This window comes from Capra hircus, chromosome 25 (genome assembly GCF_001704415.2).
Source record: "Capra hircus breed San Clemente chromosome 25, ASM170441v1, whole genome shotgun sequence".
Taxonomy (NCBI): domain Eukaryota; kingdom Metazoa; phylum Chordata; class Mammalia; order Artiodactyla; family Bovidae; genus Capra; species Capra hircus.
Genome location: NC_030832.1, coordinates 7,539,778 through 7,565,417, shown reverse-complemented (window position 1 = coordinate 7,565,417; position 25,640 = coordinate 7,539,778). Strand labels below are relative to the sequence as shown.

Here is a 25,640-nt window from a genome sequence, read left to right as displayed (position 1 = left end):
CCAAAGGGCTGAGCTCTTCCCCTAGAATCTGAGTAGGCACCGGCTCACTGAACCACCCAAGGACAAAACAGGAATCAGAATGGGAAACAGGAACCAATAAAATCACTTTAATTTGCTACTTTTCATTTTGAAAGATCATTACAGTATCATTTGTAAAATCCAGCCAGGAAAGATGCCCCAGGACCGCTGAGAACGGTCACCCTAGCATGTGACCGTCAGCCAGTGGGGGCCGACCTCCAGCCTGGGGCTGCTTCTTGCTTCCAGGCTAAGACGAGCCGGGCTCAGGAGAGGCTGGGGGGAACCAGGTTCCTCTATGATGAAGGCACCTGGTGGGGACCAACTGTAGGGTGCCAGAACACCCCTCTCCAGTTCCCCCACCCCCAGATTCAGGTTCAAGTCTGAGAGTCCCCAGCAGAGGTCATGCCTGGACTGACCCTACCCTGGTCTGGAGGGACCAAAGCTGAAAAGTGATGTGTGAACCGTTTCTTGGAAAGCTCGCGTCCGTGCTCTGGATGACGCCAGAGCTGCCGTCCTTCCAGCCACACAGGAACTTGTGGGAGGCGGGAGGGAGGAGAGGAGAGAGGGTCAGAGGCCTGACAGAGCTGCTCCAGCCCTGGGGTCAAAGTCTAGGTGGGGGTGGGGTGGGGTGGAGGGCTTATTATTCAAAGACCGGGCTCCAGATCTGTTAGCAGCTCAGGCCCTTCCCTGATCCCTGAGGAGTGAAGTGCGATGGCCTCGGCACTCGCGGGGCCGGGGCTCAGAGCAGCATCTTGGGCCAGCCTGCGGGCCAGTTCTCAGTGGGGCTGTTGGTTCCACTGTCCATGTCCCGGAACCAATGTGTAGTGGATACGGAGCTACCCCGAGTCCTCAGCCAGAGATGTGCAAAGTCCCAGGGGTCAGTGGTCACTGGGCTAGCGCAGACATTCATGGGCTTCATTTCTGGAAATGTCTTTACCGTCTGTGCTGGGGTCGGCTCATCATAAATGTCCTGTCCTTTCTCATCAAGAGCCCCCTTCCAGTGTTGATGCAGGGGGTCCCGGCATGAACATCTGTTACATTTGCCATGAGACCCATGAAGAGGGAGGGTCCAGGCTCACTCATTTCATTCTCTCCGGACCATTCCAGAATGATGAGGAAGTTTAAAAACAAAACCCCCGGGGCACCGTGACTGCACAAATGGGGTGGAGTGGGGGTGGTCGGAGACTCGGGTGGGGATGTAACTCTGCTGGAGGCAGTCCTGGGAACCGTTCTTGACAAGCCTTTTCCTCTGGCCCTGGAGATGGAGGGCCATTCCCCTGCTGAGCAGGGACCATAGCGAGGACTGCAGGGTGGGCTGGGGGGACCCCTCCCACAGGGTGAGGGCTGGTCAGTAGAAGAGCTCCTCGCAGATCCTGCGCGTGTCCTCGGGCGCCGCCACCGTGTAGCCCACCGTCCTGGGGTCTGTGAAGATCTCGTGGTCATTCCCGCCCTGTGAAGACACGAGGCGGATGCAGGCGCCACCTGGTTTGTCCTGGGCCTTGGCCCCTGCCACCCACGGCCTGGGACCACCAGAGAAATGGGGACCCCGCGTTTCACTGGGAGCATCTCTCTGCAGCTACCATTCCGGGAGAGGAACCACCCGGTACAGCTGCTATCGAGAATGGGTTTTTCACCTTCCCTTGAACTGCCTTCAGCTAGGAACATGTGATTATGCCTGTGGAAGAAGTCACAATGTTCCCGAAGGCCTGTCTAAGGCTTATTTTCCTATCGAGAAAGCAGGCACAGTGGGTGACAGGAGTCTCACTGCCACTGATTTGCTTTAACCGCACCCGTATGTCCCTAACAGGTCACAGGGGAGGGCAGACAGGCCAGAGCTGCGCTGCCCTTGAACTTCCTGGGACCACAGACATGGTCCATCTCTGAGCTGACGTGGGCCATGCGTGGGGCTGGCCTGACAGATGCGTGACTGGCCACGTGTGTGGCTGTGTGTGACTTATTAAGCTTCAACAGGTCCACATGCCTGCAGCCCAAGCCTGCTGACCTGGGCTCAGATCCTGGTTCCAGCACCGGCGACGGGGGCGCTGTGGGCGGCTCCCTGTCTGTGAAGGGGGGATCATGGCTGAACCGTGCCAGAGGCGTGGAGGCCGCGGTGGACGAGTGGTCCTGGGGCAGCCCCCGGGGCTCAGCCAGCGCGGGGGCCCTGCTTTCTAGCTTCCCTTGCCCACTGCGCCCCCAGGAGTTGAGGGCACGTATCTGGAGGACCTGGGCATGCTGGGGGGAGGGGGTCCGTGACTGTGGGTTCCCCCCAGAGCCAGTGCCGAAACCCCCTCCCCCGGCCCTGCCCCTGCTTTCCTTCTCATGGAAATTCCTACACTTTCCTTATAAAAATGGATAAGCACCCTAACTCAAAAATCTTATAAAAAAAAAAAATCTGACAACCTTTTAAACGACTGACACCTGAAATTACAGCTGCTCTCATCTTTGTAAGAACCAGCCACCCCCAAGCAGAAGGTGGAGGTGGCGAGGTTCACAGACCCAGAAGAGTCAGCTGCCGGGGCCCAGGTGAGCTGGGTAGAGCTGCTTTGGGAGCCATGACCTTGGAGCTGTGCCTGGGCAGATGTGTTCCCAGGAGCTGGCCAGGCGTTGCGTGGGCCTCACAAATTTATGTCCCATGAAAGGACTCTGGTCATTCAGCCAGCTCCCACTTCATGGCCAGTGTCTCCTAAACAAATACGTGTTTGGGACTTCCCTGGTGGTCCAGTGGCAAAGAGCCCGCGCTCCCAAAGCAGGGGGCCCGGGGTTCGATCCCTGGTCAGGGAACTAGATCCTACAGGCCTCAACTAGGGATGCTGAGTGTCGCAACTAAGACCTGGCGCAGCCAAATAAATAGACGAATAAACATTAAAACAACAACAACAAATCAAGTACATGTGAAACCAATTCTTATGATGAAACGAAAGATTTCTCTTAGGGCCGCCCGGGTGCGGGACGGCATCGGAGTCCTGCTCCGTGCAGACACCCAGCGCCCCCGGGCACTCTCACTGCTGCGGCACTCACGGACCCTGGAGGGAGCGGTGGGTTTTCACGGGTAAACCATCAAACCGCGGGCAGCGCCCACTACCCACCTGGCCTGGGCTCGGAAGCTGGAGGGACAGTGGCAAAGGCCACCGACGGGCTGCCTTCTGAGCTGGTCTCTGAGACCGACCCAGAGGCTCCGGTGGAGGCTGTAAAGAATGCAGGGAGGGGCCGAAGGAAGGGAGGTGACGGAGAAGACAGTGACCGCCCATCCGGGAAAGGCTGCCCCTGAGAACCCGCCGGGAGGACGGGGATCCACGCCAAGCCTCCGGGGAGCCAGGCTTCACACCGTCAGGTTCCCGTCACAAGAGGGTCCTTCTGGAGAACGGGTTGTGGGGGGGGGCAGTGAGGACTCCAAAGGGGGAGCAGAGGAGGCGCCTGCCGCGGACAGAAGACACCGCCTGGGGAGCAGAACCTCTGGGGCAACCAGGCTCAGAGCCGCCACACCCGCTCCCCTGGGGAGGGCATCCCGTGCGGGGACAGCTGGGTGCCCACCACAGCCTCACGAGTCAGCCACTGGCTGTATAAGCCACTGGCTTGTATCGAGCCAAGGTCCAGAGATTCAGATCATCTGTGAAAGCGGAACCGCCCGCAGGCCTCTCCCGCCGGGGACCTGGCCTCAGCGCAGCAGGCTCCTCCTGGGCAGCACAGACCTCACCAGCCAGACTCGGAAGGAGGTCGGGAAAAGCAGAACCCAAACACTGAGCTAGTGAGAGCACCGCCCTTGAGAAAAATACGGCTTTGGTAGTAACGCTTTGGACGACAGGAAATGGTGGAAATTTCAAAACTGGATTTACATATGCACCGACTCAGCCTTCCCCAAGCTCCAGAACAAAGCTCTGGTTTCCCGGGAGAAGAGGGAGGGGGCGGAAGGATGAATAAGCGGTCGTGTTTCCGTTGGGGTGAACCTGGCCGGCCCGAAGGAGAGGCCCCGGCTCAGCCCAGGCTGCCCATTAATATTTAATCCCAGAGAGGCCAAGGTCTGGGCTACAGGGGAGAGGGTTCCAGTGAAACCTGATTATGCCGACGCTGGAGACAAAGATAGGGAGCAGGGCTCAGTGTCCCCGACCCAGGTTCCTGCAAGTCAGACTAGACATGACTTCCAGGGGGTCTGGGCTCCGTGGACACCCGCCCACCGCATAGCCAGGCTCTGCGGCTGCACGAGGATGTTTACCCCGGGGAGTCCAACAGGCGCTTGGCAAATCTCTACTTGTTAGGGGTACAAAGGCCTCCCAAGACCAGGGCTCGGCCCAGAGCAGGGATTCACCCCCTGGTGGCAGGTGACAATCACTGCAGGAGCTTCAAAAATTCATCAGTAAAATTGGGAAAGAACAAAAGATGGGGGGCCAGAGGCCTGGGTAACTCTGAGAGCTCCCACCTCAGTGTATCTCCAGCCACCTGAGGGCCAGGCGCCCAGGGCTTGGGCAGCAGGCTGTGGGTCTGGGGGCTCCCCACCTGACTGCCACGTGTGCTGTTCTCCCGGTGTGAGGACTAGCTGTGGGTGAGAACAATCTCACTTTGCCAACAAAGGCCCGTCTAGTCAAGGTTATGGTTTTTCTAGTAGTCATATATGGATATGAGAGCTGGACTATAAAGAAAGCTGAGTTCCAAAGAATTGATACTTTTGAACTGTAGTGTTGGAGGAGACTCTTGAGAGTCCCTTGGACTCCAAGGAGATTCAGCCAGTCAATCCTAAAGGAAATCAGTCCTGAATATTCACTGGAAGGACTGAGGCTGAAGCTGTAACTCCCAACACTATGGCCCCTGATGCGAAGAACTGACTTATTGGAAAACACCCTGATACTGGCAAAGATTGAAGGCGGGAGGAGAAGGGGATGACAGAGGATGAGACGGTTGGATGGCATCACCAACTTGAAATCTGAGCAAGCTCCAGGAGTTGCAGATGGACAGGGAAGCCTGGTGTGCTGCAGTCCATGGGTCACAAAGAGTTGGACACCACTAAGTGACTGAACTGATCGGACCACAATCTCAAACAACTTTAATGTTTGAAAATGAATGCCCTTAGAGAATAGTACTGATTTTTTTTTTTCCTAGAAAGAAGTAAACAGGGTAAAAAATAATAAGAGCCTGGCACCAGGGACATGAGGTTTTGAAAGGAACCAGGTGACTCCAATGTGCCTCCAGGGACCAGTGGTTTCAGATCTAGTGATGACCAGGTGGCTCAGTGGTAAAGAACCCATCTGCCAACACAGATGATGCAAGAGACGTGGGTTTGATCCCTGCATCGGGAACGCCCTCTGGAGGAGGAAATGGCAACCTACTCCAGTGTTCCTGCCTGGAAAATCCCATGGACAGAGGAGCCTGGTGGGCTACAGTCCATGGGGTCACAGAGTCGGACATGACTGAGCAACAGAACAGGCACACACCAGATGACCCGGCCAGGGGTGGCGGAAAGCAAGCTGGCTGCTGGGCTGAAGTCCTGGATGACTGACACTTCCGGTCTGCTGATGGCTCTGGCATATCCTACCTCTGATCCATAAAACGGGGTTCAGAGCTGTGAGGGGTCCTGGCTCGGGAAGCTGATGCTGTGAACACCAGTGCCCCTGGGGGCCTGCTCTCCCTGAGCAGGAATGCTGGGGTGGCGCGGCGCCACTCCTGCCTTGGGCCTGGTCCAGTCAGCCACCGTCCTGTCCTCTGGACCTGGGAGGCCATGGATTGTCGTGTCTGGAAGGAAGGCGGGCCCCCGGTGGACACCTGGAACCTGTGGTACCTCTGCACCCCATTCTAGCTTCTGCTCCTCTCAGCGGGGGCACAGGAGTCTTCGCGGCTGGGCTGAGACCCTCTAATCTGGTCCAACCTCCTCCAGGGGGCTCCCCTCATCCCACTAACAAAGCCTGCCACCAGCTACCTGAGACCTGGTCCTTAAATTTCACCAGAGAAAGGAGTAGTGAGTGAAGCGAGTCTGACCCCAGGACACAGTGCTTTCACTGGGGACCCTGGAGATGCCTTGAGACGCTGGGCACGGCAAGGAAGTCCTAACTGCGGCTAAAGACCTGTGAGCATCTTGAGGGTGGCTGGGTACCACTCACAACGGTGACGTGTCATCCGCCCCGTGGGCCCCAACCTCACATGGCGCCCTCAGCCCCAGGTGAGCCTTATCCTAACTTCCTTAGAGGCAGTGCCCCCTGGATGCAGGCCAGGCTCGCTCTGCTGCCTGCCCTGTTAAGACCTCACCTTGTTCTCGAGCCTTCGGAAGGGGACCCGTGTCCCCAGTGGACAGCCCAGGGCACCGAGGCCCAGGAGGAGACAGACTCGCCTGTGGTCATCGCGCCGGGGTCCTGGGGGTGCAGATTTGGGTGCTCTCAAGCCCATTGCCCCTCTCCACCACGTGGGTTTTAGGGAGAGTGATCGCAGTGCTTTGGAAGTGAGGGGAGAGAATGACAAGGGAGGGGCTTCCAGAGCCCACTTAGGGGCTGACCCTCTGTGGGGCCCCCGCCTTCCCCAGCTGTGGTTGGGACGGGGCAGACAGACCCCATGGAAGTGTCCAGCACAGGGTCTGGGGCTGAAGAAGTACTTGAAAAGTTTCATCTTCTTCCCTTTTTCAATTAGACAGTTTAAAGTTTGATTTTTCAATAGAGATAGCACCTTCGGGTAGTTCAGAAATGTAAAGAATAGGATCTGGTCACAGCGGGAAGTCTCTCTCCCCTCCTCGCCCCTACCCCCACAGTTAACTCTGGAATTTGTTTCTGGGGTATCTTTTCAGACTCCCTGTGTGTCCGGACGCGCAAATGTGAGGAGAGAGGACTTCTCTGTCTTTAGACAGTTACGCAGCCTGTTACCCCACTCTAGCTGTTTCAGGCTACCTGGCATTGCGCTGCTTACTCCATCTCCTCCTGACGAAGGGTGGGATCCTAGCTGGGCCGGCCCCTCTCTGAAGCCCTTTCCACACTCGGAGGAGAGAACTGTGAGCTGAATTAACCAGAGCAGAACTGCAGAGTCAGAGTCCATCAGTGGGTAACGCTCATGAAGGGTTCAGATGTGTTTTCAGGCTGCAGCGACTTAAAGCCAAGATGTTTTTTACAAAAAGCATTAAACACGCAGAAGCACTGTTGCCTGGGAATTCAGAAAGGCTGGGGGTGATCTGGCAGCCCCCCAGAGAGCCAGGCAGAGTGGTCTGGATCATCTTCCCAAGCCCTGGCTGTCTCCCTCCCCACAGCAAACTGACGCCCCCAAGGCTGGACCCAGGGCCTTTAACCTGAACTCGGAGCTGGGTTTAGAAGGACACTGGTTGTTGTGACTGCTGGTGAGGATAAGGGGGTTTCCAACACTGACAAGAGTTTAGAAAAGCAAAGGCCAGCCTCTTACTTCTCCCCTCTGCTCTCTGGAGGTACTCAGGGTGGGCTGGGGGTCGGGAAGACATGGGGGACCCCATACAACGTCAGATCCCATCGGAGGGAAACTGAGTCTGCTGAACTTGACAGGGAAATGGTTTCTCACCCAGTACTCAGCTCAGGTGCCGCCTCCCTGGAAGCCAGCAAAAACATTTGCCTGGCAAAGGGAAAAAACAGCTTACAGAATGTCTGTCACCGAATATGTAAAGAAGCGTAAAGCTAGCGCCTGAACTGCTCCCTGTGTCAGGACGTTGAAAGAACTAGATGGCTGGGCTGCTAACTCCCATTTCCGGGCAAACCACTGACAAAGAAGATCAGAGAAGAGGGCCAAGGATGACGCAAGAAGGGTTCACCACAGTGTTCGTTATGAGAGCAAAGAGCCACAACCCAAAACGGCCTCTACTAGGGAAATGGGTCAATAGACTGTGCCTAAACGCTATAATGTTATACGGCCACCAAACGTTTGTCTTCAAAAAATATTCCCTAACACAGGGGCGGGCATGAAGTATGTTGAGAACAAAAGCAGAAAAGAAATGAGTGAACGTGCCAGGTCCCACAGCTGGGGTCATGTGCAGACGTACAGAAGGGCTGGGCAGCGTGTCAACTGTGACTCAAAAGCGCCTTCTACTTTCCTTCTCACGCCGTTTCTAATTTTCTACAATGGATGCCTATTAATTAAGAATTGAGTCGGCGGGGGTGGGGGGGAGCCTCCATTTCACAGTACCTGTTTTTTAAAGGTATGTAAGATTAAAAAAGAAGATAACTGATACACTACTATGTGTAAAAGAGGTCAGCGGTAAAGAATCCTCCTGCCAAAGCAGGAGACACAGGGATTTTTCAGTCCCTGGGTTGAGAAAATCCCCTGAGGAGGAAACGGCAATGCACTCCAGCGTTCTTGCCTGGGAAATCCCATGGACAGAGGGGTCTGGCGGGCGACAGCCCACAGGTTCACAAAGAGTCAGACCCGACTCCGTGACTGAGCACGCACCAGCTGCACAGCACAGGGAACCCTGCTCAACGCTCTGTGGTGACGCAAGTGGGAAGGAGATCCAAACAAGAGGGGAGGTGTGTATACACAGCTGATTCACCGCTGTACTGCAGAGAGTAACAGAACATTAAAAAGTGACTATCCCCCAGTAAGGGCTTTCCTGGTAGCTCAGCTGGTAAAGAATCCGCCTGCAATGCAGGAGACCCCGGTTCGATTCCTGGGTCGGGAAGATCCTCGGGGGGAGGGGATGGCAACCCCCTCCGGTATTCTCGTTCTGCAGGGTCCCTGTGGACAGAGGAGCCCGGCGGGCTATGGTCCATGGGGTCGCAAAGAGTCGGACATGGCTGAGTGACTAAGCCCAGCACAGCACATACTCCAGCAAAAGTTAAAACAACAATAATAAGCAGCAAAACAGACTGGTGTGTGGTACGGCAGTGGCTCAACAGAAAACTCTCTAATTCCTACGTGAAAAATTCCCCAAAGAAGTTTATTGATTACCTCAAGGAGTGCATTCCACTCTGCAGAGCCCCAGCTAAGGCCTCAGATGGCTGTTTTCGCAGAGCAAGAAGGCCATCGTCACGCAATATTCTGTCTTGGCCCGTCTGAAGAGCCTGCTTATCAGACTACAAGGACTGGCTCAAAGCTGGGGGAAGGGGGGAGTCTCCGGCTGTCCCTTAGATCCTGGGGGTAATGTCATTCGCTCGCTTTGCCTCAGACAGTGACTTTCTTCCCTCAAGGCCTGAATTCAAAAGCACTTCTGCCTCAAAGCATTTCAACAAAAGGAGGTGGTTATAAACCGTTTCCCTCCATCATTGAGAGAGAGGCTCGCTGATACAGCTCCTGAGAAGCATGGTGTTCGCTGGGGAACGAGATAGTACCTTGCCCACTGGAGAGATGGTCTGTGGACTGGTAAGTATACTCATTGAAAAAGTGGGGAGCTGGCTCTGGGGTCACCAGCTCTATCATTAGCTGCGTGACCTTGGGAAGGTTAACCTCGCTGAGACCCAGGTTTACAATTTTTTTTTCCGGCCATGCCACTCAGTTTGTGGGATCTTAGTTCCCCGCCCAGGAACTGAACCCAGGCCCGCGGCAGTGGAAGCTTGGAGTCCCAGCCGCTGGACCGCCAGGCAAGTCCCCCAGTTTTATAATTCGGAAAGCAGGCCTTGAGACTATACTATCTGGAAGTCCCTTTCCTGCAGGAAGACTAGCACGTGGAGATCTTACTGAAAGAGGCAGGTCCACGTAGAACGTGTGTGCTAAGTTGCCCAGTCATGTCCGACTCTTTCCAACACCATGGACTGTAGCCCGCCAGACTCTTCTGTCTGTGGGATTCTCCAGGCAAGAAAACTGGAGTGGGCTGCCATTTCCTCCTCCAGGGGATCTTCCTAATCCAGGGATCGAACCTCCATCTCTTACGTCTCTTGCACTGGCAGGTGGATTCTTTACCACTAGCACCACCTTGGTAGCCCTCCACGTGGAACAGACTTTAGTAACAGCACAAACCCTGGGTTTTTTGCTGGAGGAATTGAAGACTCTGTCTAAGCAGTCTTTCTGCAGCACTGGCTGCTGCAGTTCAGCCACAAAGCCTGAGACAGGAGCCTGACAGCAGGGAGCTACCACACCGGGTGGCCCGTGGGGAAGCAGAGGGACGTGAGGTGAGAGATGGTGAAGGGAGGTGGCCCTGGGCTGGGCAGCGGCCATCGGGGTGCACCCCCTCAGGGCCTCGATGGCGGTCACGCCTCTCAGTCCGGCCTGAGGAGACCCGCCTGTCCTCAGGAGAGCCCCAAGGCTCCGGGGAAATTCCTTCGGCTGGCGCTGGCCTCTCCACACCGGGCTTTGCTCTCAGCCCCCAATTCAGATCCAGTCCTGGACTGGGGGTTCCTGACCGTGCCCCAGGGATGGCCCCCTACCAACGTGAGTGATGCCCAGATCTGACCCTACACCTCTCATCTCTCCTGAATGTCAGACCCACGAGATTCCCGTTCTACCTTTCAGGGCTCCTCGCGCCTAATCAAGATGAATGCCTCTGGGAAAAATATGGTGAAAAATAAAAAGGGCAAGGGCTTCGAAACGCAAAGAGGGTATGATGACAGCTCCGAGCCTTGCTCTGGAAGGTGCTCAGGTGGGCGACACTCAACGCCACACTGAAAGGCTCTATCCTTATCTCCAGAGGCGGCAGGTGTCTGAGCGCAGAGAAGAGGGGGCTCCATCACCCCCACCCCGCAGGAGAGGCCGCCACCCAGTGTTAGCCAGGCTGCCGGGCGAAGTGTGTGTGGTAGGGGGAAAAAGCCCCTCTGTCTGTCCTTTCCCCCAACCCAAACTGAACAACACGGCTGCTAACACACTTCCATACTTACTGGCATGGTTTTGTCGCCGAAGAAATAGATGGTCTTATAGCCGTCCTTCTCCACGTGTCCCAGGCAGTACCTCTTGTCCCAGCCATCGGGGAAGACGTCGAAGCTGATCTGGCCTCCTGCCGAGGGGGAGAGAGACACACAAGCCAGAGATGCAAAGGAGGTTAATGATATGTCACTGAAAAAAATGTGCCCTTCAAGCTAGTCTGTAACTGGAGCCCCAAGGTTGATTTTTATTACCCTGGCTTGCTAATTACCACACTTTAGGGGTAACTTCACCCACTCCAGTGTTCTTGCCTGGAGAATCCCAGGGACAGGGGAGCCTGGTGGGCTGCCGTCTGTGGGGTCGCAGAGTCAGACACGACTGGAATGACTTAGCAGCAGTAGCAGTAGAGGCAGCTTCTAGGAATTTTTTTTCCTAAATAATTGTTGCTGTGGTTGTTTTAGTTTTAGTTAAGGTATGGAAATATGCACATATTTTTTGATGCGGCTCATTTTTGAAGTCTTTACTGAACTTGTTACAATGCTGCTTCTGTTTTACATTTCGTTTTTTCCGCCTGGAGGCCTGCGGGATCTTAGGTCCCTGACCGGCGATAGAACCTGCCACCCCTGTATTCGAAGACGAAGTCCTAACCACTGGACCACCAGGGAAGTCCCTAGAAATTAATTTTGGCATTATGCTTCCCCTGCCCCCAACATCATTTCACTTAAAATCTAAAAATCTGAAGTCTGAAAAAGAGACACGGCATGCTGACTCACAGTGAGAACCACGTCTGCCTCTGCAGGGCAGGGTTAGACCCTGAAGCAGGCCAGCGTGCAAGCTGCCAACGGCCTGCTGCAGCCCTGCTCACCTCCAGCCACACCATGCTCTCGGTGCATCCTCCCAACAGCAGGATGCACACAGCTTGTTGTGCAGGAAAATGAAAATCCCACGGATGGCAATTTTCCACACAGCTTTCACGGGCAACAAAAAACCCTTTCAAGGCTTTGTTGGGACACTTAACAGCCCACCCATTCATCTTTTACACAGAGTCCCGCTGCAGCTCTAGTTTTCTGGCAAGTGTACGCTCGCTTATTAGAGCTGGTGAAAGGAGAGGGCTTTAAGGAATGGCTCACCAGCACCGACAGTAGAAACCCGTCTGCTTAAAGCTGGGCATGTTTCACCTGAATGCGAGATGGAGACACCCGGCGCTGCAAGAGGGGCTCTGCATCAGACACAGAAACAGCCATGCTGGCCAGTCACTGTCGGCAGAAGCTCTGGGAACCTAGACGAGCGCCTGCTCCTTTCTGGGCCCCGTTTCTTGATTTGTAAAATCAGCCCAAGTGACTTCTAAGGTTTTCTGCTGGTCACACGTTACAAGATTTCAGACACATTCGACTTACTTGACCTAATAGGGCCCCTCCAACCCCTGCCTTGTCCCATCTCTCTTCTACGGAGTCACCCACATGCTGTCCTCTGCCCAAAGGTGCACGTGTGTGCGTGCACGTGTGTGCGTGCATCTGTATGTGTGTTCAGTCATGGCCTGTGGCCCTCCAGGCTCCTCTGTTCACAGGGTTCTCCAGGCAGGAATACTGGAGTAGGTAGCCATTCCCTTCTTCAGGAGAGCTTCCTGACCCAGGGATCGAACCTGAGTGTCTTGCATCTCCTGTGTTGGCAGGTGGATTCTTTACCACGAGTACCACCTGGGAAGCCCCATCATCACACACAGTTCATCAAGCAAGATGCTCTCGTTTTTGAGCAGGAGAAGCACTGGGAGGAAGAATCCTGCTGGGTGAGGATTCAGAACCAGCAGCCTGGAATTCATCTCCTAATCCGGCAAGTCGCTGCTATGGCTAATTCTGCAGGACAGTGGTTTTTATTTTTCAAAAATTTATTTTAGGCTATGCTGTGTGACCCGCAGGATGAGTTCCCCAACCAGGGATCGAACCCATGTCCCCGTTTTGGGAGTGCAGCATCTCAACCACTGGACTGCCAGGGAAGTTGCAGGCGAGTGTTTTCCCTCTTATGGACGGGCCACCCATAAAATCCTGCTGCCCATCAGCAAACTGAGCACTGAGTCCAAGAGCTGAACTTGGACTGGGCCGTGTGGCCATCACCAACCCCACGTGGCTCATGAGCCCTGAACTTGAACTGAGTCCAAGTCCAAGAGCACACAGGCCCACAGCCACCTCCCAGCACGAACCCCTTGGACATATGGTACCTATGGAAAACGTGAGGCCTTTCCCAGCAAACTCTTTTCGCAGATCCTCCACGAACTTTTGTCTTATGTTTTCTTTCTGAGGAAGACAAAAAGATACCGAGAATCTAGTGCAGCAGACCGCAGGCTTTCTCGGCCACAGAGAGGCACACCACGTGTCCGCATGCCTGGGCTATTTCAGGAAGACTCACCAGATCAAGCTCGTAGAACTCAATGCGTTCTTCCTGGCTGCAGCTTCTTCCGATCGGCGACACGTTCAGCATCCCGTTACGGAACTCTATGAAAGTGCCCCTGGGTGGGAGGGGAAGGGGAGAGGGGTCCCGGAGACACATTTGAGCAACATGGCAGAAGGACAGATGGGCTAAGAGGCAGGCAATTCCATAGGCAGAAGTGGGTGCGATCAACATGTGGAGGAGCTGTGCTGGGCCGTGGGCTGTCACCAGGCCCACGTGGCCCGTGAGCCCTGAACTGTGGCTGATCTGATCAGAGACGAGTGTTTAGAGACTTCATGTGAAAAAGTCTCACTAATTGATCCTCACTAATAAGGCTTTACTTATTTTTTAAAATATTTACTTATCTGGCTGAGCTGGGTCTTAGTCGCAGCATGAGGGACCTAGTTCCCTGACCAGGGATCGAACGTGGGCCCCCTGCATTGGGTGTGTGGAGTCTTAGCCACTGGACCACCAGGGAGGTCCTGATAATGCTTTACAATGACTATATTTGACATGACTGTATTTTGGATATATTTGGTTAAATAAACCATATTAAAATGAATTTCACTTGTTCCTTTCTTTCCTAAAAACCAAAAAACCCAGGACCACAGAAAACTCAAAAAATATATTACATTTCAGCTGGACAGTGCTGCTGTTGGGCAGAGAATGTTACAGCGAGCAAAGAGCTATGGAAACAATTACTGGCTCTTCACGCTCCCGAGGAATCTGAAAGTATCTATCCAGACATCGTGGCCAGTGATTTAATGAAATGCTGCTTTTCACCAGGCAAAGAGACACAGGGAAAGCTGCTGAGGATCCCAGGTGAGCTCAGTAACAATACTGTGAGGATGAGCGCCAGGCATGGGGCTGGGACCAGATTCCAGGCCAAGGCAGGCCACAGTTTACCAGGTGAGCTTGGGCACCACTCTGAACCTCAGAAAGGGGCTAAGGGCACTCGCCCTAAGCCCCCGAAGGAGCTCCTGAAATTTTTATGTAAAAGTACTTTGCTAATTGAGTAGCAGTGAAGACTCAATCAGGTAAAGTAAAAACAGCCAAGTCTCCCTCACTGGACCCTCCCCTGCTATGCTCCACTTACAGAGAAAGAGGCAAACGTATGTACACTGGAGATACTATCCCAACCCCCCACCCAGCTGTCCTGGACTCTGTACAGCCCGGCCGGTTCCCCACGCCATCTACATGTACATGGGGGTGGGGGGGGGCAATGGTTATCATTCGGGGGCAGGGATCCTAGGCCTGTGGGTCCTAAACTGTCAGAAAGAGAGCTCAACTGTTTCCCCAGCTCAAGGACACATTATTACTCTCATTCCCGAGAAAGGCAGGGCAGCTGACACATTGTTGAAAGGCTTCTAACAGCAGGACTAAGGCGACTGATCAAGCATTAACTTCCCCCCTGAAGATCTGGACTATCTGACATCTCACTGCACCTGCCCGACCTGTGTGGGGCACAAAGTGAGGCCCACGAGAAACGTGGGCAAACGCTGCTCAAAGAGGGTTTCAGCTCTGTCTGCTGAATCCACCGGGAACCTTGGGCTAATTCAGTCGCAACTCTGTACACTGGTCTCTCACGAGACAACATCCTCTCTGAGAACAGGAGTGGATCTTACCTTCTTTTTATTTTCCCTTAACGCTTGGCCCAAAGTAAAGACTGAACTGACCTGGGATACTTTCTATAACGGAGAATTTCTAGTTTACGCAAATGTCAACACCACAGGGTAACAAACGCTCATAGGTCACTTCCCAGTTCCAACAAAAATGGATCTGAGGGCCCGCCCACCTCATCCACCCCGCTTCCTGGGACAGAGGAGAAAAGAGGAGAAAACCAAAAGCCCCGCCCTCTGAGAGGAGGAGCCGAGCAGGGCCACCTGATTCAGGAACTCAGTCTTCAAAGCACAGCATCTCTTGAAATTTAACTGCCACTTAAGAATCGTTTCACCTCCTAATCACTAGGGTGTCGCACATTAAGTGCAGAAAACAGAAGAAAATGAAAAGTATTTCAAAGAAACCACCTGTGACCTCATTACCCAGAAATAGCCACCGTTAGCATCCGGTCCATTTCCTGCCAATCTTTTAATTGTGGGCATGTGTGCATGTTACTGTTATTATTTTAAAATGGGAATTGAGATGATAAGTGTTTGGAATAAGAGGTAGGTTCACAAATCACTGTCTAGAGAGGCCAGAAAAATGAGACAAACAGCCTGTGAAAGGCTGGAGATGGTGGTGGCGGGCGGGGGCGCAGCACTGTGCCTGTGCCCCTCTCCAGCTGCTGCCATGCTGAGGGCGGGCACTGAACTATGGGGTCTTCAGATGCAACAGAAACTGGAAGCCCGGACATTTAAAATCAGACTTTCAAATGACAGCACTGGGACTAACCCGGTGGTCCAGTGGTTAAGAATCCACCTGCCAAGGCAGGGGACACAGTTCGATCCCTAGTCTGGGAAGATTCCACATGCTCTGGGGCAACTAAGCCGGGAACTCAAGAGCCCTCGAGCTGCAAACAGAGTCCAGAGCTTTGCAACAAGATGCCACCGCACCGCAACTGGGGTAGGCCCCGCTCGCCACAACTAGAAAAAAGCCCGTGCATTGCAGCAAAGACCCAGCACAGCCAAAAATAAACGAATGCATGAATGGGTAACAATTAGAAAACGACAGCACTTAACTCAGATTGCATTGAACAGCGGGGGCCAAGTGAACTTGGCTCTGGGGGGGATTTGGCCTGGGGGCCTCTAGTTTTGACCCCACAGCTGGGGGCGATGCGTTTCCCACGCTGCTGTGTCACGGGCAGGGGGCTTGAAAGCATCGAACTTTCAATTCCTGTCATGCGGACATGCCATCATTTATATCATCATTTGTCCACTGCCAGGCGTTCCCTGGTGGCTCAGACGGTAACGCGTCTGTCTACAATGCAGAGACCAGGGTTCGATCCCTGAGTCTGGAAGATCCACTGGAGAAGGAAATGGCAATCCACTCCAGTGCTATTGCCTGGAAAATCCCATGGACAGAGGAGCCTGGTAGGCTACAGTCCATGGGGTCGCAAAGAGTCAGACATGACTGAGGATTCCCCTTTCACTTCCCTTCATCCCCTGCAGGCCCCGCAGAAGGCTTCCGGTGGCCCCTTGTAAGCACTGCACTGTGGAGTTAACTGAGCCCCAACCCGCCAGATGACATGACGCCATATTCCAGCAGCGCCTCGTCACTAAGAGCAAACCCACCTCTTCTTCGGGAGCTTGATTTTTGCGATGTAGCTCAGACAGTAGTTGATTAAATCCTGGATTAGGGCTTCACCTAGGTGACCTTGAATATTCTAGATAAAGAAAATGCTGATGTTACTTGACACAGTGGGAGATGTTTTCAAATGGCTTTCCAGCCAAGCCAGGTCTTTAGCCACCTCGGGCTGAAGGTCACCTGGTGGGGCTGGGTGACACCCTCACTGCCTTCCTCCTCTCTTTTTTTTAAAATTTTTATTTTTACTTTATTTTACTTTCTCTCTTTCTTATTTGCTGAAAACATTGGGCAAACTAGAAAGGGCTTCAGTCAGAACCATTTCCTGCTTCACTACTCAGGATTTTTATGTTCGTTCTCTCTCTAAGTACTTCCTGGAAGCCCCCGAAGAGTTCATTCGTTGCTGCTTTTATTCCATTAAAATATCTGCAGACACAGATAGAAAACATATTTGTTCCACTTCAGTTTCCTCTTCTGTCTGAACAGAATGATCTTAATGGTAATAAGAGCTACACAGGACTGCATAAAAATGTCTGTAGCAAGGCAGCCTGCACTGGTCTCTGCTACCATAACAGAAATATTAAGTACCCTTAAAAAGCAATTATAAAAATTAAGTTAGCAATTTGGAATGTGTAAGTTAGCAATTTGGAACCATTGTCACATGGTTCAACATCCAAAATGTGAAAAACGAGGGTGAAGTTTCATTACCACTCAGCCCCCGGAGGCACTCAAGTATCTTTCCAGAAAACATTTGACTAGTAGTCTGTCATAGTCTGGATACTTACAAACCTACCTGTTTACACAAGAGTTTCCCATCTCTGTATGCTACCAAGCCATTTTCTGGAAACACGTAATCATATTTTTTAATAACTGCCAACAAAACAAAAGAAACTTTAGAATGCAATGAATTGAACCCTGTGTTTCTATTTCTTCATTAACACATGGCCAACAAAACTGCTAAACTCCAGCACTGACCTATCTTAACAGATTGGGAGGGTGGAATAAAGCTCCTTAAAATTTTTTTTAAAGACGCTTTGTTATCAGTTTAACAGATGACGACTAGGCTGCAGACTGGAGAGTGGGTGGTGGGTCACTGCATGTCTCTGCCTTCCGCCTGTTTATTTGTAAAGGCCAAGTGGAAACCACCGATGGCTCCCAAACCCCACCGTAACCTGCATCATCTGGACAGTGAGGAAAATCTGCCGAATTTGAGGCTACGCTCCCGGAGTTTCTGAATCAGAACCTGCAGGGGCCGGGTTAAGAATCAGATGATTTTTTTTTTTTTTTAAAAAAAAGCTCTTCAAGTGACCCTTAAGACCACCCGCATCAATCTTGCCTGCGTTCATCCTAAGTCATCTCAGTCGTGTCCGACTCTACGTGACCCCATGGTCCGTAGCCCACGAGGCTCCTCTGTCCACAGGGATTCTCCAGGCAAGAACACTACAGTGGGTTGCCATTCCCTCCTCCAGGAGATCTTCCTGACCCAGGAATAGAACCCACATTTCCTTCACTGGAGGCAGATTCTTTACTGCTGAGCCACAGGGGAAGCCCACATCCATCTGGGTGGTCTCAAACTTCAGGCGCTTGTTATAGCACAGATTCCCAGGCACGGCGTGTTGGGTGGGGGCCAAGCTCTGCATTTGAACGAGGTCCCAGGTGATTCTCATACAGGTGGTCTTTCACTTGCTTCTGGCTCATGACTGTTGTGAATCTGGTGTTTCTACTCATACTCTGAAAGGTAAGACACTGTCCTACACTAACAAAACCTCTCTGAGCCTGTGGTTAAATACGTGATCAGAGGCAGAAAGGGCAATCAGGACCTGGTAACAGGGTCTTAATGTGCCCCATTATGTTGTTTATATGGGCTTCCCAGGTGGGCTCAGTGGTATAGAATCCACCTGCCAATGCAGGAAACTCAGGGTTGATCCCTGGATCGGGAAGATCCCCTAGAGTAGGAAATGACAACCCACTCCGGTATTCTTACCTAGGAAATCCCATGGACAGAGCAGCTTGGAGGGCTACAGACCACAGGGTTGCAAAGAGTCAGACATGACTGAGTGAGTAAATTAAATAACAAACAACAACATGTTGTTTATGGCGTTTCTAAACAGAGCACCTATAAGGACAATTAGTGAAAGAGGAACAGAGAGCTTTGTTTTCGGCTGTACCCCAAGACATGCGGGATTTTAGTTCCCCGACCAGGGACTCGAACCCATGACCCCTGCAGCGGAAGCATGGAGTCTGAACCACTGGGACCGTCCGGGAAGCCCAGAACAGAGGGTTTTAAAGGGCCCCCATAGATTACTCTTTCAGTAACCTGTCTGACACATACAGCCCACACAGATTTGCACTGGAAGGTATTACATCTCAAGGAGTGGTTTTCAGCTGGGGGTGACGCTGCCCCAGGGGACATCTCTGGCGTCTGGAGGCGCCTGTGGTTGTCACCCTGGGTGAGGGGGCGCTGCTGGCATCAAGTGAGCAGAGGCCGCGGATGCTGCTCAACAGCGTCCAGTGCACCGGACAACCAGAGTTCTTGGCCCCGGACGTCAATGGTGCCAAAGAGAAAGCTCAGGCCCTCGAGGTCTCCACCCACTGTTCTCACAGGCCCCCGTCTCAGGCACCTCGGCGCCCCTGGGGCCATGAAGATGAATAATCCGCAGTCTCAGTCTTCAAGACAGACAGAAGCAGACAGTCTCCAAAACTCAGTGCTACATAAGCAGCCCTAGAATCTCCTGAAGGCAGTTGCTGAAGTACGATTCCCAGGCCCCGCGGACCCACTGAGTCAGTCTCTAGCTTCCTGGGGCCCTGGGGGTCTGGATTCTGATTCCCTAGGTGGGCGAGGAGCCTTGGGAGACTCTGGGAAACACTGAGCGATAGGACAACAGAGGTGGGCGTGAAGACTCACAGGGCCCCTCAGTACCGAGGTGAGCAGGATGTCTGGATGGTGCCCAAACTGAGGCCAGAAAAGCAGTTAATGGATATCAGCAAGAAGGATTCCAGGCTGAGACACAGACACCCACATTTCTAGGTCCATCTGTCCACGTGTCTGAGTACCAACTGCTTCACCAGCAACTCCAGAAATGTATTTATAGGATTAAAAAAAAAAAAACAGAAAAACTAAGGGCAGAGAAAATGTTCCCCCATCAAGGAAGCAGGAATGCTGCCCCACAGGCAGGAGGATTCAGGGCTGTAACCACGACACTAAGTGGCAATGGATCCCGATAACCTCAAAAGAAGTTACCGTTTCACCAAAACATAACAAGCAACGCAGAGCCTACCGTCATCTCCCAGTTGCTCCTGTACTTTCTCAAAGTCCGACCCACCGACAACGCCAATTTTGATCTTCTGCCTCAGTTTTTGCAGAAAGCAATCCATGTCTTTGGTAATTTTCTGCATTTCAAAAAGGAAAATAAACAGTCAGGAGACATGCAGGAATTGGGAGATTAAGACCCCCAAGAGTAACGCAACCTTTACTCTCATACTTGTCTATCTGCTTCTATATCTACAGGTAAGACCAACTGTTTGGTTGTGCTTTGGGGACATTGGGGGAGTCCCTGTGGCTCAGATGGTAAAGCGTATGCCTGCAATGCAGGAGACCAGAGTTCTATCCCTGGGTCAGGAAGATCCCCTGCAGAAGGAAATGGCTACCCACTCCAGTATTCTTGCCTGGAAAATCCCATGGATGGAGGAGCCTGGTGGGCTACAGTCCATGGGGTTGCAAAGAGTCAGACACAACTGAGTGACTTCACTTTCACTTTTCACTTAGGGACATCAAGGTATCAGGAAAAAAAACCCCAAAAACTTGTTAAGTTAAAATTTTTACCTGGCTTAAAACACACAAATAATACAGTAACAGCTGTTGTGGTTTGCTCCAGATTGTTTTTCTTCCTGTGCATTTACACACTTCTCTGTAGGCACATATATAAACATGTTCTACTTTTTGAAACACCAGTTGGACTCATTATCTGTCTTGCACAATGACTTGCTTTCTCAGTATTAAGTTGTGCTGATTTTTCCAGAATGCGCATCGATCCATTCCTTTCAAATGCTACACTGTACTGCATTTATGGATTCAAGTTGTGGCCAATGCCAACCCATGTGCTAATTCGAAATAAATTTTAAACTGAGATGAAGTGATATCCCTGTGTTAGGCAAACCACAAAGTATCTTTTAAACCCTTGTTTCACTGCTGCTGGCAGTCTTAATGGTACACTTACATGGACTTATCTTCATAAATAAAGCTGTGATTGTACACTTATTTTCACAAATAAAGCTACCAGAAACTAAAAGCAAAAAAATCCACCTAACTTCAGTATAAAAACATCTACAGTTCAATCTTCTCTTTTTCTTTAAAAAGCATTATTTTAAGAGTAGTACATGCATATGGTTAATAAAACTGTGCAGAAGGGCTTCTAAGAGAGTGCAATCTTTTCCACATCTTCCGGTGAGATCTTGACCTAGTGGACAGTCTAGTGGCCTCTGAGTCAGTGACTGAAGACATGAGGTCAGAACGGGAGGAAGTGGGGAAGAGTCTTGTGATTGCAGAACATTAAAAATGCAACACTAACAACAAACACAACACTTACACCTTCACACAGAAGCCAAAGGGTACCATTTATTTTTATCTGGACCCTTGTGAGCACCGATGAGCTGAATGGTCTGGCAGGTCAGCCAGGAGACATGCTCAACACGCATGGGTCAGAGAGGCACCTTCCCCCTTCCAGGTGGCAGCAAATATTTTTCGACAGGAAATAAGACCCAGCTGCTTCTGACCACAATCGAGCATCTCAACTACCCCCCACCGCAGGAGAGAGATACAGAGATACGGAGTAAAGTAGCCACACAGCAAAACTGTCACGATGCTTCTTTTTTGGAGGGGGGCGCACACCGGAGAGGCCTTTTCCCATTTATTTAAATATATTTTTAAAATGTTTTTACAACGTTGTGTTGATTTCTACCATACAGTGCAAGTCAGCCATAATCACACATCCACCCCCTCCCTCCCCTCCAGGTCATCAGAGTGCCAGCTTCTCACCAGCTATCCATCTTGTTTATATGCTGTTGCTACTTTCTCCATTCATCCCACGCTCTCCCTCCCCTGTGTTCACAAGTTCACTCTCTGTAATAGCTGCGTCTTCATTCCTTCCCTGCAAATAGGTTCATCAATATCACTTTTTTAGGTTCCGTATAGACACATTAAAATATTTGTTTTTCTCTTTCTGCCTTACTTCACTCTGTATAACAGGTTCTAGGTTCATCCACCTCACTACAACTGACTCAAATTCGTTCTTTTTTATGACTGAGTAATAGTCCTTTGTATATATGTATCTCAGCTTCTTTGTCCATTCATCTACCGATGGACATCTAGGTCGCTTCCATGTCCTGGCTGTTGTAAACAGTGCTGCGATGAACACTGGGACACATACGTGTTTTTTGATTATGGTTTTCTCAGGGTATATGCCCAGGAGTAGGGTTGCTGAGTCATATGGTGGATTTATTTCTGGTTTTATCTTCACACTAGTCTCCATAATGGCTGTATTAGTTTACACTCCCGCTAACAGTGTAGGAAGTGAAAGTGAAGTGAAAGTCACTCAGTCGTGTTTGAGTCTTTGTGACCACGTAGACTATATATATCCAGCCCATGGAATTCTCCAGGCCAGAATACTGGACTGGGTGGATGTTCCCTTCTCTGGGGTATCTTCTCAAGCCAGGGATCGAACCCAGGTCTCCTGTATTGCGGGCAGATGCTTTACCAGCTGAGCCACCAGGGAAGCCCAAGAATACCAGAGTGGGTAGGCTAACCCTTCTCCAGTGAATCTTCCTGACCGAGGAATCGAACCAGGGTCTCCTGCACTGCAGGCGGAGTCTCTACCAGCTGAGCTACCAGGGAAGCCCTCACAAAGTAGGAGGGTTCCCTTCTCTCCACACTCTCTCCAGCATTTATTGTTTGCAGATTTTTTGATGATGGCCATTCTGACTGGTGTGAGGCAATACCTTATTGTAGTTTTGATTTGGATTTCTCTAATAATGAGTGATGTTGAGCATCTTTTCATGTGTTTACTGGCCATCTGTCTGTCTTCTCTGGAGAAATATCTGTTTAAGTCTTCTGCCCAATTTTTGATTGAGTCATGTTTCTAAATAACTCTTGTGATAAATTCAAGGAATTCTTTATAAGTCATCCCAGACAAAAGAAAATGCAAGGAGCCCAAAACTTGGAATAAATGTGAAAAAAAAATATATATATATAGAAGACTTCCTAGGGATAATTAAGGAAAATTAAGGAGCAGAAGAGTCAGAAAACCAGGCCTGTGGGCCAGAACCAACTCTCTGCTTGTTTCTGTACAGCGACTGCAACACAGTCATATCCATTCATCTCTGTGGTGTCTGCAGCCATGACTACACAGGGGTGAGCAGCTGTGCGAGCCTCAACCATTTCCTACCTCCTGTGGTGGGGCTGGGGGAGGTCAGATGCTCGATCATGGTCACAAGCAGCTTTTTACAGAGTAAAGTTTGCTGACCCCTGTATAAAATCACTTGAAGGCACTGCTGATCATTTCCTTAGGTGTGATCACAAAGTTGTGGTTACAACAGAGGTCCCTGTCAAGAGCTGCAGGTGTAAATATTCAGGGGTTGAAGTACCATTATGACTACAGCTTCGGAAATGATGCAGCAAAGATTAAAAAAGAGAGCGAGGACTTCCCTGGTGGTAGAGTGGGTAAGAGTCCACCTGCAGGAGACACGGGTTTGACCCCTGATCTGGGAAGATACCGCATGCTGTGGGGCAACGGAGCCCGTGCACCCCAACCACTGAGCCCACACGCTGCAACTGCCGAAGCCCATGCGCCCAGAGCCTGTGTTCCGCAAAAAGCCGCCACAAAAAGTCAGTGTGGCCCCAAGAAAAAGTAGCCCCTGCTTGCAGCAACTAGAGAGAGCCTGAGGGCAGCAACAAAGACCCAACGTGGCCAAAAATAAACCAATAATTAAAACAAAACAAAACGCAATCATTGCTGAATCTAAGTGATGTGAATATGGTTCTTCTGGGTACTGTTTTTTCCCCCCAGCGATTCTGTACATTTGAAGCTTTTCATGAGAGAAAGCTGGAAAACAGTCCACCCAGGTTTATGCCCTGCTTCTCTTTGCAGGCTTCTAAGTCTCAACTGCTTTTAGATGCAATGGCATTTCTTAGGAAAGCACTCAGGACAGCAATGTTTTACCAGCACATTGAAATGCGCAAAGCTCTGACACCACTGGCTAGATTTTACCTGATTAGGTCATATCCTGTTTCAGCAGCTGCAAGAAAAGATAATCCATTTGATTGCTTTCGGATTGCCTTGTGCTTATCAGTGTTTGCGAATGTTGTTTATTGAGGAAGGGAAAGGTTGTATAATGCAGATCTGTTGCTAAATTAGCTTTATTTTTTACCTGGAGCACCCAGTGCATATAAAAATCATGTTCACCAAAGAAATGTTTCAAGGGAATACACTGCAGGTTGCCTGGTTTTGCTGCTATTTCATACTTTGTGCTTATATGTCCTGATTCCTTCTGGGAATCAGAAGCATGTTCCTGAATGGCACACCTAGTAACCAAAACAGCCTCCACCTTGAAGCTTTGGCAGAAAATGGCAAACTTAGCAAATAACAATACCCCGAGGCCCAGAGATTTTTGTCAGATCTTGTATGGAAACCAAGGTGATGGTTTTACTGTGTCTGTTTCCTAATTTAAAATGAAAATAACTACTCCACTTGGGATGAAAAAGGGAGAAAGGTTAAGAGGCTCTAATGATATTGTGTAAGAGGCCTTGGAATGTAAACCCAAGATCATTACAACCAAAGAGCCAAACTGAGCAGCAGTTTTACCGGAACACAGCTAGAGTGTCTACGTATGGTCGATGGCTGCTTTTGCATTAAAGTCGAGCAGTTGGTACTGACCATATGGTGGGCAAACACAAAAGTATTTGCTACCTGCCCCTTTACAAACAATGAATTACTGACCTTGGCTCTGAACCACTATGGGTTTTTAACAACGTACAAGTGTGTGTGGATCGTGGACTCTCAGAGTCAAAAAGGGCCTTTGGAGAACTTGCAATTGAGTACCATCATTAGATACATAGCTCCTGTGCCTCAGAAAGGTACAATGATGCAGCTAAGGTCACATACATTCCGTGTGAACTCCAGAGCGCACCCACCGCTGCTACCATCCGGCCCGAACCAAGCAGGGTAGAGACAGAACTTGAAGACAGCGAGGCCACTTGGAACCAGTCCCAAGTTTGAATGGCTGCTGTTCAGTGACTGATTCATGCAAGGGGGAGGTCAGAGTGAGCGTCATCACAAAATCTGAGCCCATGGCAACAAAATCTGGAAAAGAGAAGTTTCCAGGAGTCCAGGGAGACTCTCAACAGGCAGCCTGTAGCAATCTAGGTCTTATCCATCACCCCACTCCACTGCAGGGCTGGAGAAGGCAGCGGTGGTGGTGGTTAATACTAACTGAGTATTATTGAACCCAGCCTACCGCCTGCAAGATACTTTCATGAACTTATATGATTTCATTCGACCTCCACAAACACCTCAAGGAACAGGTCACCTCCCCACTTAAAGCCATAGATACTGAGGTTAAGTGACTTGCTCAAGGTCACACAGTTGTCAGGAGGTAAAGCTGAGACTCTACTAGGTCTGTCTGACTTGGAAACCTGTCTTTCACATCAAGCTACAGGCACAGACCACAGTGTTACATCTGAGAAGGGCACACAAGCTGGTAAAGGGGCTGAGCTGGGTTTCACAGCCAGGGCTGACGGTGAAAGTCCAGAATTGCGTTTTCCAAGCCAACACAAGTTCCTTGCTCTCTTAGAGTTTTTCGGCCTGTCCCATCTCTCCGAGCACCCTGAGGTCTTGAAGATCTGGTTAGGGCTTCCGTCTCAGCCCTCCAGGGAACACAGAGTAGAGTTCAGTCGCTCCAAGGGAGGTGGGCGGTCTCTAGCAGCCCCAGATTGCCTACCTGGGCGGTCGTTAGCCCCGTCTGGGAGCAGTAGGGGGCTCTGCACCGGCTACCGCCGGGCGCCTCTTACCTGCCGCGGGGCCGTCAGGGTCCCGTCCACGTCGAAGAGGCAGAGCGCTGGGCCGGAGGCAGCCATGACCCTAGTTTCCACGCGCACCCAATAGGACTCGCTGGCACTTGGAACTCTGCCCGGAACTTCCGGGTCCGGCCCCCGTGCCGTAGGGCACTCCGGGAGGAGGAGAATCCACTCC

The 25,640-nt window shown here is 51.3% G+C and overlaps 1 protein-coding gene across 4 annotated transcripts; it reads right to left on the bottom strand.

Annotated features, from left to right (window-relative positions):
• PMM2 (phosphomannomutase 2) lies at positions 81-25,640 on the bottom strand. Of its 4 annotated transcripts, XM_013974851.2 has the most exons (9): positions 25,460-25,540; positions 23,661-23,688; positions 19,677-19,788; positions 17,192-17,268; positions 16,389-16,480; positions 13,138-13,237; positions 12,950-13,025; positions 10,752-10,867; positions 81-1,468 (listed from the first exon to the last, which is right to left on the bottom strand). In XM_013974851.2, exons 3-9 carry the CDS (start codon positions 19,771-19,773, stop codon positions 1,367-1,369), a joined length of 660 nt encoding a protein of 219 aa, XP_013830305.2. In that variant the 5' UTR covers positions 19,774-19,788; positions 23,661-23,688; positions 25,460-25,540; the 3' UTR covers positions 81-1,366. The 4 variants fall into 4 exon arrangements, with proteins under 4 accessions (XP_013830305.2, XP_005697551.2, XP_017896159.1 ...); XM_005697494.3 differs by lacking the exon at positions 23,661-23,688 and having other exon boundaries at positions 25,460-25,640; XM_018040670.1 differs by lacking the exons at positions 23,661-23,688; positions 25,460-25,540 and adding an exon at positions 21,434-21,456.